Source organism: Callithrix jacchus, chromosome 3, assembly GCF_049354715.1.
Source record: "Callithrix jacchus isolate 240 chromosome 3, calJac240_pri, whole genome shotgun sequence".
NCBI lineage: Eukaryota > Metazoa > Chordata > Mammalia > Primates > Cebidae > Callithrix > Callithrix jacchus.
Window position 1 is genome coordinate 126,954,956 of NC_133504.1, and position 14,240 is coordinate 126,969,195.

A 14,240-nucleotide genomic window follows, 5' to 3' on the forward strand; every position below is an offset into this window, starting at 1 on the left:
GCTTTTAAAAAGAAAAGCAGGAAATATTTGTAGGTCAAACAGGGTGACCAGTTGTCTAGGTTTATTTAGTTCTGAGAGAGTCCCCAGGACACAGGATATTTTCAGCACTAAAATCTGGACAGTCCCAGGCAAACCAGCATGGCTGATTATCACAAAGCCAAACACTGGGTTTATGAAATTAAATCGTTTTTTTAGCCTGTAAATATTAACCTTTTGACACACTGAGAAGTGAAGCTGAAGTTTCCCAGATTTTGAACAGGTGGCTGGAACATGACAAGTTACTTCTAATACTCTGAAGTATCCCAACCATGATTAGAGGTTAAAACAACATCTGAGAGTAAAAGAATCCGACTTTTTTATATCAGGTACGATCTGATTAAGGGCAACAGAACACTTGAGAAGGAAATGTAGATAAACATCTTTATTAAAGAGGGGCCTGGGAATTGTATTGTCGCAGAACTCAATTATACATAGTACTTCAAACTGAAGAGCCCATTAGGAAGCAAATCATTTAACAAGAATCAGAGCCTCCCAATGGATATTACACAATGGCCTACAAACAAAACATCAGTTGACTTCTCTCAGGGTAAGCATAGATGGGCTTAGCAGTCATACCTAATTATCTAAACTCCACAGCTCATATTTCTGACCCTTAGATATGCCCGCCCTATGAACTTAGGCAAGAACAGGAATCCATCCATAGAACTTCTCAAGATTAATTCAAACAATTAAGGAATTATTTCATTTCACCTTAAAGTTAACATAAAAGATACCATGAGATTACAAATATACACTTGGCCAGGTACAATGGCTCATACCTGTAATCCCAGCACTTTGGGAGGCCAAGGTGGATGAAACACCTGAGGTCAGGAGTTCGAGACCAGCCTGAGCAACATAGTGAAACCTCATCTCTACAAAAGATACAAAAATTAGCTGGGCATGGCAACATGTGCCTGTAGTCCCAACTACCCAGGAGGCTAAGGTGGGAGGATCTCTTGAGCCTGGGATGTCAAGGCTGCAGTGAGCTGTGATCACAGCATGCACTCTGGCATGGGCAACAGAGTGAGATCCTGTCTCAGAAAATAAATAAATAATAAAAATAAAAATGTACACGAGGCCACAGAGGATTCTGGGAAGATGATAGAATGGAAACCACCAGGAATCTGTCTCCCCACCCAAACAATAATTACACTCCAGCAATAAGCCTGATGTAACGATTTTGGAACTCTGTGGTCTATTGAAGATTTGCAACTTCCAAGGGAAAATTTGGATGGTACGCTGCAATTAATTCTCATCAATTTCAGCTCTTAGCTCAGCAATAGCTACCCATCTTCCTTCCACCCCCATCCCACTGGCAGGCAGCCATGCAAATGTTCCTGGAGCAACTTTGCACACAGCTTTGGAAGCAAGAGTAGATTTTAAAAAGGACCCTATTTCCCCTTTGGTAAAAAGGTAGAAAAATTGTCAGGAGCAGTGGCTCATGCCTGTAATCCCAGCACTTTGGGAGGCCGAGGAGGGCAGATCACTTGAAGTCAGAGGTTCGAGACCAGCCTGGCCTACATAGTGAAACCCATCTATACTAAAAATACAAAAATTAGCCAGGTGTGCTAGGGCACACTTGTAATCCCAGCTACTTGGGAGGTTGAGGCATAACAATCAATTGAATCCAAGAGGCGTAGGTTGCAGTGAGCCAAGATGGCACCACTGCACTCCAGCCTATGTGACAGAGCAAGACTCCTCTCAAAAAAATAATAATAATAAAAGATTGAAAAAATAAAAGTAAAAATAAAGGACCCTATCCCTCACATATCAGGGATCTGTGCTCCAATCGCTGATTGCTACTTCTGATCACAGAGATGCAACAGGGAGGCAGTAGTCATTATTGTTGTACCTCCCTCCATTGTTGCAAGCCTCTCTGTCTCTGCCTGAAGTGACTTCCAGGGGATTTAAAGGATTGGTGCATTTTTCCCCCTTCATTTCTTTCTTTTTCCTCTTTGGGAGCCAGACTTTAAAGACTAGGACATTTGGAAGTAACTATATATGTGGGGAAAATTAGAAAATCACCATGAATGTCCAGGAAAAGATGTAGGTTCTGAAAAGATCTTAAGTTCATACCTAAAGCAAATTCTCAGCACAGTGACAGGCTACAACAATCAACAAACAAAAACAAACAACGAACAGCAAACCCTAAGCAAGAGGAGAATCTGATTTGCAGAGAGATCACATAATTAGAGTCAAATATCCAGATTTCAACAAAAAATCACAAGATATGTAAAGAAACAGGAAAATATAGCTCATTCAAAGGAAAATATATACATAAACCAACAGAAACTGTCCCTAAGAAAGACTTAAGGGCAGAGGAACTAGATAAAGTCTTAAAATATGTGTCTTAAAGATGCTTAAAGAACTAAAGGAAGACATGGAGAAATTCAAAAAACAATGTCTGAACAAATTGAAATATCAATAAAGAGATAGAAAACCTGAAAGGAAACCCCCAAAAAATTCTGAAGTTAAAAAGCAAAATAACTGAAATTAAAATTTTCAGACATTCCAGGATTCCATGATGAGAAGAGAGAAAGAGAAAGGGGTAGGAAGAAGAGTTGAAGAAATGATGGCTAAAAATTCCCCAAATTTGATGGAAATATATGAATATAAACATCCAAGAAGTTCAACAAACTCTAAGTAGGTCAAACTCAGAGACCCATCCTGAGATACTTTATAATCAAACTGTTAAAAGACAAAGAGAGAATCTTGAAAGCAACGAGAGAGCAGCAACTTATCACATACAAGAAATCTTCAATACGATTATCAGCATTTTTCTCATCAGAAACTTTGGAGGCCAGAAGGCAGTGGGCTAATATATTTTATTTCAAGTGCTAAAAGAAACAAATGGTCAAGAATCAAAGATGTAATTCTGTGACATCAACTAAAAAGAGTGGAGATGGAGCTACAAAGGAGGAGTTTTGGGGTATTAATGAAGTTAATATAAATTCAAATTAGAGTGTTATAACTTGAAGATGTTAAATGTAACCCCCATGGTAACCACAAAGAAAATAGCTATATAGTACACCCAAAAGGAAATGAGAAGGAGCTTAGACAACAGAGTAAGACCCTGTCTTCACAAAAAGTAAAAATTAGGCATGGTGGTGTTTGCCTATTGACCCAGCTACTGAGGAGGCTGAGGCAGGAAGATTGCTTAAGCACAGGAGTTTGAGGCTACAACGAGCTATGATCACACCATTGTACTCCAGCCTGAGCATTAGAGTGAGACTCCATTAAAACAAAAAAACAACGAACCAACCGAAAAAAGCAAGAAAGAAATAAGAAGGGAATTAAAATGTTTGACTACAAAAATCAACTAAACAGCCAGGTGCAGTGGCTCATGCCTGTAATCCTAGTACTTTAAAAGGCCGAGTCAGGCAGATCATTTGGGGTCAGGAGTTCAAGACCAGCCTGGCCAACATGGTGAAACCCCATCTCTACTCAAAATACAAAAAAAATTGGCTTGACATGGTGGTGTGTGCCTGTAGTCCCAATTACTTGGGAGACTGAGGCAGGAGAATCGCTTGAACTGGGAGGTGGCAGTGGCAGTAAGCCTAGATGGCACCACTGCACTCAAGCCTGGGTGACAGAGATAGTAGTGTCACCCAGGTGACAAGCCTGGGTGACAGAGACAATGTAGTTTGATAGGTATAGTATTGAATATATCAATTACTTTGGGTCGTATGACCAAAGTAAACAAAATAAACAAGACAACAACAACAAACACACACATATGCGCACACACACACACACAAATCAACTAAACAAAAGAAGACATTAATATAGGAAATGAAGGGCAAAAAAGCTATAAGACATATAGAAAACAAACAGCAAAATGGCATAAGTCCCTTCCTATTAGTAATTTCTTAAAATATAAATGGATTAAATTCCCCAAAGACAGAGACTGGCAGAATGAATAAAAACATGATCTAACTATATGCTATCTACAAGATAGAGAGCATATCTCACTTCAGATCTCAGAACACTAACAGATTGAAAGTTAAAGGATGAAAAAAATATTCTATGCAAACAATAACCAATAAAGCATGGTGGCAATAATAATAACAAATAGACTTTAAATCAAAGGATTTCATGAGTATAGTTTCAGTTTTGCAAGATGAAAAGAGTTCTGGAAATGAATGTTAGCAATTATTACACAACAGTATGAACATGACTAATATAATTGAACTCTTAAAAACGATTAAGATGCGAAGAATGCCATTTGTTTGAATGTCAATGTAGTTTGATAGGTATAGTATTGAATATATCAATTACTTTGGGTGGTATGACCATTTTTATGATATTGATTCTTCCTATTAATGAGCATGGAATGTTTTTCCCTTTGTTTGTGTCTTCTCTGAGTTCTTTGAGCAGTGTTTTGTAATTCTCATTGTAGAAATCTTTCACCTCCCTGGTTAGCTGTATTCCTAGGTATTTTATTCTTTTTGTGGCAATTGTGAATGGACTGCCTTCCTCTTTTGACTCTCAGCTTAACTGTTGGAGTATGGGAATGCTGGTGATTTTTGTAAATTGATTTTGTACCCTAAAACTTTGCTGAAGTTGTTTGTCAGCTGAAGGCGTTTTGGGGGTAAGACTGTGAGATTTTCTAGATATAGTATCATGCCATCTGCAAACAGGGACAGTTTGACTTCCTCTCCTTCTATTTGGATGCCCTTTCTTTCTTTCTCTTGTCTGACTGCTCTGGCCAGCACTTCCAATACTTTGTTGAATAGAAGTGGTGAGAAAGGGCTGCCTTGTCTTGTGCCAGTTTTCAAGAGGAATTCTTCCAGCTTTTTCCCATTCAATATGATGTTGACTGTGGGTTTGTCACATATGGCTATTATTATTTTTAGGTAGGTTCCTTCAATACCTAGTTTATTGAGAGTTTTTAACATGAAGGAATGTTCAATTTTATTGAAAGACTTTCCTGCATCTATTGAGATAATCATGTGGTTTTTTGTCTTTAATTCTGTTTATGCAATAAATCACATTTATTGATTTGTGTATGGTGAACCAACCTTGCATCCTGAGTATGAAGTCTACTTAATTGTGGTGGATTAGCTTTTTGATGTGCTGCTGGATTCAATTTGCAAGTATTTCACTGAAGATTTTGCATCAAGGATATTGGTCTGAAGTTTTCTTTTTTTGTTGTGCCTATGACAGATTTTGGTATTAGGATAATTCTGACCTCATAAAATGAATTGGGGAGGAGTCCATCCTTCTCAATTTCTTGGAATAGTTTCAAAATTCCAAATGTAGGAATAATACCAACTCTTCTTTGTACACCTAGTAGAATTCAGCTGTGAATCTATCTGGTCATGGGCTATTTTTGATTGGTAGTCTACTTACTGCTGATTCAATTTTGCAGCTCGTTATTAGTCTATTCAGGGAATCAGTTTCTTCCTGGTTCAGTCTTGGGAGGATATATGCATCCAGAAATGTATCCATCTCTTCTAGGTTTTCTAGTTTGTGTGCACAGAGGCGTTTATAGTAGTTTCTGATGATTACTTTTATTTCTGTGGGTCTGTGGTACATGCCCTTTGTCATTTCTAATTGTGTGACCATCTCTCTTTTCTTCTTTATTAGTCTAGCTAGCGGCCTACCAATCTTATTAATTTTTTACAAAATCAACTCCTGATCTTTTGAATTGTTTTTTTTGTGCCTCAATTTCCTTCAGTTCAGCTCTGATTTGGGTGAGTTCTTGTCTTCTGCTAGAATTAGGGTTGGTTTGCTCTTGCTTCTCTAATTCTTTCAGTTGTGATGCTAGGTTGTTAATTTGAGATGTTTCTAACTTTGAGATATAGACACTTAGTGCTATGAATTTCCCTCTTAACACGCCTTAGCTGTGTCCCAGAGATTCTGGTATCTTTGCTCTCATTAGTTTCAAAGAACTTCTTTATTTCTGCCTCATTTTTGTTATTTACCCAAAAGTCTTTCAGGAGCATGTGTTTCATTTTCATGTAATTGCATGGTTTTGAGCATTTTTTTCATCTTGACTTACATTTTTATCTCACTGTGGTCCAAAAGTGTGTTTGGTGTGATTTCGGATCCTTTGCATTTGCTAAGGATTGTTTCGTGTCCAATTATGTGTTTGATTTTAGAGTATGTGGCAATGAGAAGAATATATATTCTGTTGTTTAGGGGTGGAGAGTTCTGTAGAGATCTATCAGATCCATTTGGTCCAATGTTGAGTTCAGGTTCTGAATATTTTTGTTAATGTTCTGCCTCAGTGATCTATCTAATACTGTCAGTGGAGTGTCAAAGTCTCCCACTATTATGGTGTGAGAGTCTAAGTCTCTTTGTAGGTCTCTAAGAACTTGCTTTATAAATCTGGGTGTTCTTGTGTTGGGTGTATATGCATTTAGGATAGTAAGATTTTATTGTTGAATTGAACCCTTTAGCATTATGGAATGCTCTTGTCTTTTTTGATCGTTGTTTAAAGTCTGTTTTGTCTGAAATTAGGATTGCAACTTCTGCTTTTTTCTGATTTCAATTTGCTTGGTAGATTTTTCTACATCCCTTTATTTTGAACCTGTGGGTGTCATTACATGTAGAATGGGTCTCTTGAAGAAAACCCACCACTGGGTCTTGCTTTTTATCTAGCTTGCCACTATGGACCTTTTAAGTGGGGCATTTAATGCATTTGCATTCAAGGTTATCATTGGTATGTATGATTTCATTCCATCATTGTGTTGTTAGCTGGTTATTATGCCAGCTTCTTTGTGTGGAAAAATGGTTTTAAATTCATATGAAACCTAAAAAGAGTCTGAATAGCCAAGGCAATTCTAAGCAAAAAGTACAAAGCTGGAGGTATCTTGCTACCTGACTTCAAACTATACTACATGTCTATGGTAACCAAAACAGCATGGTACTGACACAAAAAAAGACACATAGACGGATGGAACAGAATAGAGAGCCCAGAAATAAGACAAAACACCTATGATCATTTGATCTTCAACAAATCTGACAAAAGCAAGCAATGGGGAAAGGACTACCTATTCAATAAATGGTGCTGGGATAACTGGCTAGCCATATGCAGAAGACAGAAACTGGACCCTTTTTCACACCATATACAAAAATCAACTCAGGATGAATTAAAAACTTCAATGTAAAACCAAAACTATAAAAATCCTGGAAGACAACCTAGGTAATACCTTTCTGAACATAGAAACAGGTAAATATTTCATGACAAAGATGCCAAAAGCAATCGCAACAGATGGAAAACTTGACAAATGGGATCTAATTAAACTTAAGAGCTTCTACACAACAAAGAAACTATAAACGATCAACAGAATAAACAGACAACCTACAGAGTGGGAGAAAATATTTGCAAACAAAGCATCTGACAAAGGTCTAATATCCAGCATCTATAAGCAACAAACAAATTTACAAGAAAAAACCAAACCCATTAAAAAGTGGGCAAAGGACATGAACAGAGACTTCAAAAGAAGCCAACAATCTTGTGAAAAAAAGCTCCATGTCACTGATTGTTTGAGAAATGCAAATCAAAACCACAATGAAATACCACCTTACACCAGTCAGAATGGCTATTACCAAAAAGTCAAAAAATAACAGATGCTGATGAGGTTGCAGAGAAAAGGGAACACTTATACACCATTAGTGGGAGTGTAAATTAGCTCAACTATTGTGGAAAGCAGTGTGGTGATTTCTTAAAAAGCTAAAAAGAACTACCATTCAACCCAGCAATCTCATCACTGGGTATATAACCAGAGAAATACAAACCATTCTACCATAAAGACACACACATGTAAATGTTTATTGCAGCACTATTCATAGTAGCAAAGACATGGAATCAACCTAAATGCACATCAGTGACAGATGGATAGAAAAAATGTGGTATATATACCCCATGGAATACTAGGCAGCAACAGAAAATAATGAGATCATGTCTTCTGTAGGAACATGGATGGATCTAGAGGCCATTATCATTAGCAAACTAACACAGGAACAAAAACCAGATATCACATGTCCTCGCTGATAAGTGGGAGCTAAATGATGAGCACTCATGCACACAAAGAAGGAAACAGCAGACACTGGAGACTTCTTACGGGCCCATGATGAGAGGAGGGAGAGGAGCTCCCTCCCAAATAACTGTTGGGTACTAGGCTTTGTACCTGGGTGATGAAACAATCTGTACAATAAACCCTCATAACACGAGTTTGCCTGTATAACAAACCTGCACGTGCACCCCTAAACCTAAAACAAACAAAAAGTTTAAGATAGTAAAATTGTATGCTGTATGTATTTTGTCACAATAAAAAATAAAACAAAAATGTAAGTTTATAGTCATAATTCATAAAAGAACTCAGCTTTTTTGGAGGTGATGATTATGTTTGCAAGGACAGTGAGATAATTTACATTGCCATTTATTAAAACAAGGTAGACAAAAGATCCAATGACAATGCCTTGTCCCTAAATCAATGGACTCATTTCCGTTCTTGTCTTGACAGACTTCTCAGCCACATTTAACATTATTCATTGCTCCTTTTATCTAGATGAATAAAATATCAAACTTAGAAAAATAAGACTTCTAAATATAAATTCCACAGTGTCCTGTCAGCCATATTGGAACTTGCAGCAAAAAGAAAATTCAGTAATTCCGATCCCATTTTTATTTAAAAATGTGATGTTTTGTTCATCATAGATTTTTTGCATTAACTTTGCTTTTTTTAATATTGCATTAAAATATTATTTATGCCAATTACTAAGTTTTTTTGGCACCTATTTAAATTTTGTGCCCAAGGCAAGCCCCAGTCCTGAAAAACACTTTCACTTCTGTGATTCCCGTTTCCTAGCTTGCCCCTCTTTCTGAACTGTCCTTCTTTGCAGTGCTTCTCTGTTTGCCAACGAAATGTCAGTGTTTTTTGAAGTTCTGTTTTGGGTCTTCTCTCCTTTCTCTATACATACCATCTGGGTTATCCTAGCTACTACTGTATCCTATTGATTCCCAAATTGCTTACTCTTCACTTTACTCTCCAGTCACACTATGCAGAGAATTTTACCCTAATCTAACCTTATTTTTCACCTTTGTGAGTCAGTCAGTCTGTGTTCCTGTGATGCATTTCCAGAAACATACTTCCCTCTTCCCAGGGAAGTATTTCCTCCTGCCAAAATTTAAATCTCTGTCCCACCAAAACCCTCTCCCGGCCTTCCTCATGCCTGCCTATATCCTAGAGTGTAGGAAGGGAGAGAAGGAAACAGAAATCCTCCAGGCCCTCCATTTTGCCATTCTCTCCACTTTACCTTCCAATTGCTCAAATATGTAAAAATCTCTCTCAGGTTAACAACTTCATACACGCTGTCTTCTCTATGTGGAATCTTTATTAGCAAACTTCTACTCATCCTTTGGGTCTCAGACTACATATCCCTTCCAGAGAGACTTTCTCCGTCCTTCAGATTATCTCAGGTTCCCCTCCTATATGCACCTGCAGAACTCTGCAATTTGTCTTTTATATCCCTCATCATACATTATTATAACTAGTTTCATTTTTAGTCTCCATACTAGGTCGTAAGCTCTATAACAGCAGGAGCCATGCCTTTCTTGTTCACTATTTTGTATCCAGCATAATCTATATATCAGCATAATCTTTGCAGTGGACATAGTGCCTAGCCCTTATCAGCAACTGAAGAAGTATTAATAATTACTTGAGGGAGAGAGGGAGGGTGGGAAGTCAGCAAAAATCAAATACCATCTAAACAGAACCTATACAGCCAATGAGCAATTGAGCAAATGAGCAAATGCAGCAGATGCAAAGATCACAAAGTCCAGCCATTATTGGGAAGTAGCTAATTAGAAAGTCCTACATTTTCCTAATCCTGGAACAAACTCTGGCTAAATAACCAGAATTCACCACCCTAGTGCTGTCCATGTAACAGGGAGAGCACAGCCCATTTGCTGTATTGGCAGTCCTGGGGCCTCTGAACATCTTGGCAGACCCTGAAGGGCCATCTGTCCTGTAGCATCCCTCCTGAAACTCATCTCTGCTATTTGTGATCAAATGCTCTGCCCATTGATCTTTTCTAGGATATAGGGTTTTACTTACAGTTTTCTGGCTACTGCATTTCACCAAAGAGTAGTAGAGAATGGTTTCACACAGAAGTAGGAGAAGAGATTCAAGTTTTCCAAATCCCAAATGCTTACCATGAAAAGTTTAGAATTTCTTTTCAACATAGTGTTCTCTGAAAAGATGATGTTAATTAAACAGGATGCTCCTGTTGTATAGTGTTTAAAACTAACACATACGGTTTTACTGATCATCAGTTTTACTGATCAACAATATGAAAGAAGTCTAATTCCATAAGTTAAAAAAATACACCTAATTAATGCCTAACTTTCAGCCTGTCAGTAGAAAACTGATGGGTATATATCTATCTATATAGATAGATATATCAGTTTTCATACACACACACACACGCACACACACCCATCAGATTTCATATGTGTAACAAAAAATCAACAGACTCCCCCTAGAAAATGTAGAGCTTGGCTCTGAAGCTTCACTGAAGACTGCAGGAGAAGAAAGAAACCGTTCTTGTCCTGGAAGAATAAGGATTCATGTGAACTGCACACGTACTTTAACACAAAATACCCAGCTTCTGGTTATTTCCCAAAAGTGTGAAATGGTATATGTTTTACAAAACAAGGAATAGAGAACTGTATCAGCCATACTGTATGTGGTTAATATTTCTTGTAAACACATCGAAATTTGTCAGAGAAAATCCTGGAGCTTCCCCTAACTACATATCCTTACATCTACTAACGGCTGAGACAAAGCTAATAAACTTCACCAGCAATTTAGCATTATCTATAAAAGTACTGCAGCCTTAAATATTATAACATGGTAGAGCTGAATGTAAATCTTCTTGAAAGTATTTTTCCTGTGTCACAATAAGCAGGAGCCCTATTTATAATGTGATGCCAAAAATAGATGCACACTGCTTCATATTTGGAGAAGGATCTGTACAAGCCACTCCACTGCAGAAGCTCTTACAAGTACTTTTCCAATACATTTTCCCTGGAATCTCTCTCTCTATCATCAGTATGTGAGCCATGGGTGCTTTGAACCAGGCAGGACAAGACACCCTGATAACACAAAACTTGATATGTCACAGAATAAAACTCCCTTGAAGGTGGCCACTACATTTTATGACTGTGTGCCCCTCTTGGCTTACAGTTCCATATCCCATATTTTCTTCTAATCAGAAGTTCATAAGGGAAATCTGTGTACCAAAAGGTATAATAAAAGACACATTTTAGATTTTTTCCCCACAGAGGACAGAGTTCCAGCCCCTAGCACTTTTTTTTTTTTTTTTTTTTTAACAGTCTGGCTGATGATCTGGTGCCAATACCAACTGCTGGTTAAATCATCTAATCAGCCAGGGTGAGGCTTTTTGTTCTCCTGCTTTTGTGATTTCATTTTTCAAACATTTAAAGTTGCCAACAATCTCAAATGGTGTCTCATTACTTCTCTCCAATTTGTTTCTATTTGAAGATAAAAACTATTGTATTTGGAGCAAATTATAATAGGATGCATAAATGACCCACCATTGTAAGACCAACAAATAGGTATGTCCCTATAATAGTTTGAAATGAAACATTTTAATATCAAGCCACAAAGGACAAAAATGCATCTCCACACTTGTTTTTCACCTATATTATCAACAACAACAATAGCAACGATTTATTGAATACCCACCAGTATCACAAGAACTCTGGGAGTTTAAAGCTAAACTTAGGCAGCTTATCAATTCAGAACAAGGTCAGAATATTCGCTTTCAGAACAAAAAGGTTTTTCTATCCCTGACTATTTACGATTTAAATCTTTTTTTTTTTTTAAATAAAGACAGAACGGAGGTCAAAATAGGCTGGTGCAGTGGCTCATATCTGTAATCCCAGCACTTTGAGAAGCCGAGGCAGGCATATCACCTGCCATCAGGAGTTTCAAACCAGCCTGGTCAACATGGTGAAACCCCATCTCTACTAAAATACAAAAATTTAGCCAGGTGTGGTGGTAAGCACCTATAATTCCAGGTGTTTAGAGTGCAGTGGCAGAATCTTGGCTCACTGCAATCTCCGCCTCCTGGCTTCAAGGGATTCTCCTGCCTCAGCCTACCAAGTAGCTGAGACTGCAGGAACCCGCCACCACAACCAGCTAATTTTTATGTTTTTAGTAGAGATGGGTTTCACCATATTGGCCAGGATAGTCTCAATCTCTTGACCTCGTGATCACCCTGCCTCAGCCTCCTAAAGTTCTAGCATTACAGGCATGAGCCCGCACACCCAGCCCATATATGACTTTCTTACTTACAATAGGTCAATCATCAGTGCTCAGGTTTATAGCCAGAGGAGGTTATAACAGAAGTGTGGGTATCTGTCAAAAGAAAAATAACAATTACTTGATGTATCTCAAATATAAAAATTCTTAGTGACAGTATGATACCTCAAGATACCTAAACCCATGTAAAACTCTTATTTTTGCCCTCTCAAGTTCTGTTCTCAGCATTCTGTTTTTAGGTTTTTGCACTGTTATTGCTGATGTAACATGATGTGCTAATTTCCAGTAACCAGCAAAATACTTAAAATCAAATATTTCTTCCTGGAAAATATACAGGAAACTGTCTCAACAAATCTCTCCTTATGAGCTTCTATAAATTTATCTACTAATATCTTACAAGGACTTGAAATATGTAAATATCAATATTCATTTTTAAAATATCTGTCAACGTGAAAGAGTTTCTATAAGAAAATGTAGGAAAAATAGAATCCTGGTGAAGTATAGAAAAAGAGAAATTTATTGAAATCCATCAACCATAGAATTTTAATTCTCTAAGATAAGAAAAGCTCCTACTTAAAATGAGTTATAGAATAGAAATTGTGGTCCAGTGATTCTTACTGAACAGAGTCCCAGTTCCTGTTTATATGTTTACATTATCTTGCATCCCTTAATAAAAATCATCTGCATATTGCCTTATGAGTGACATAGTTACTGAGTAGTAACTCTATGTGTTACTAGTCTGGTAACACATAATCTGGTACTTGATACCACAAAGGATGAAACTGTCTTGAAGATGGCCACTACATTTTATTACTGTGTACCACTCTTGGTTTACAGAGTGCTACTACTCAGTAAGGCAATATAGTTCCAGTACAGTTCTCAAAGATTTAATATGTGGAAAAAGTGCAGTAAAAAAGAACAAATGCAGTTTTTTAAAAAAGTTGTTTTGTTTTTCCAGACACTGTTATATTTGGGAGAGGGCTGTCTTTGCAGAATACGTGCAGTTTTGCAAAATGAGTACAAAACTAGTATTAGGAGCCAGGTCCTAACAGGGACATGTAGTATTTCCAAAGATGATACCTTTTTATTTTATGTTCCTGTGAAAGAAGTTAAATTTTCAGAATACCATAGAAACGCTGACCGTGAGTAGACCATAACCCATTGCTGGCTACCTGAGAATTTGGGACTTAACCAATTTACGGCCTTCTCAGTTCATCCACAGGATTCATTTAAAAATATTTCCTGGCAGGGCACTGTGGCTCACGCCTGTAATCCCAACACTTTGGAAGGCCAAGGTGGGTGGATCACAGGCCAGGAGTTCGAGATCAGGCTGGCTAACATGGTAAAACCCTATCTCTACTAAAAATATAAAAATTAGCTGATTGTGGCAGCGCACAACTATAGTCCCAGCTACTTGGGAGGCTGAGGCAAGAGAATCCCTTGAAAGAAAGAGAAACAAATAAAAAAAAAAATGTCCTCAACCCGAACGGCCTTCTCCGTGAGTTCTCTTTGTGTTCCGTACCCCTATTTGGCCCCACTTCCTTCTGCGTCTCTGGCTACAATCACCACAGTTACCATTTTGTCTTAATAGAGCTGTTCAAAATAGCCTTTCACTGAATAACCCTGACTAATTGCTTCAGAATAATTTTGGAAGAAAAAGGCACTCTGAAGAGGTTTCCATTCTACCTTTAGCATTTTTCCTAGCAAAGAACAAATCTTATTTCTTTGAATAACATCTGTATGTGTCTGACTGAATAATGCCTACAAAGAGCAATAATACAAAACAGTTTCTCTAAGAATGAAGACGGAGTCACTAAAATCCTGCAGGCCACAAAATCTCCCCATTCCCAACTTGATAGCCTCTCACTACCTTTATCTACATATATACACTTTTATTACTTA

The 14,240-nt window shown here is 37.6% G+C and overlaps 1 protein-coding gene across 11 annotated transcripts in view; it reads right to left on the reverse strand.

Moving 5' to 3' along the window:
- Nucleotides 1-14,240, reverse strand: part of SLC4A4 (solute carrier family 4 member 4) — a 498,924-nt gene that overhangs the window by 460,743 nt on the left and 23,941 nt on the right. For all 11 annotated transcript variants that reach the window (XM_078367118.1, XM_078367121.1, XM_078367115.1 and 8 more), the window contains exon 2: nt 12,372-12,434. Coding sequence is in view for 8 of the 11 variants with exons in the window: in XM_078367097.1 (XP_078223223.1) it covers nt 12,372-12,385 (14 nt within the window). In the remaining 3 variants the exon portion in view is untranslated. The remainder of the gene's footprint in view (nt 1-12,371; nt 12,435-14,240) is intronic.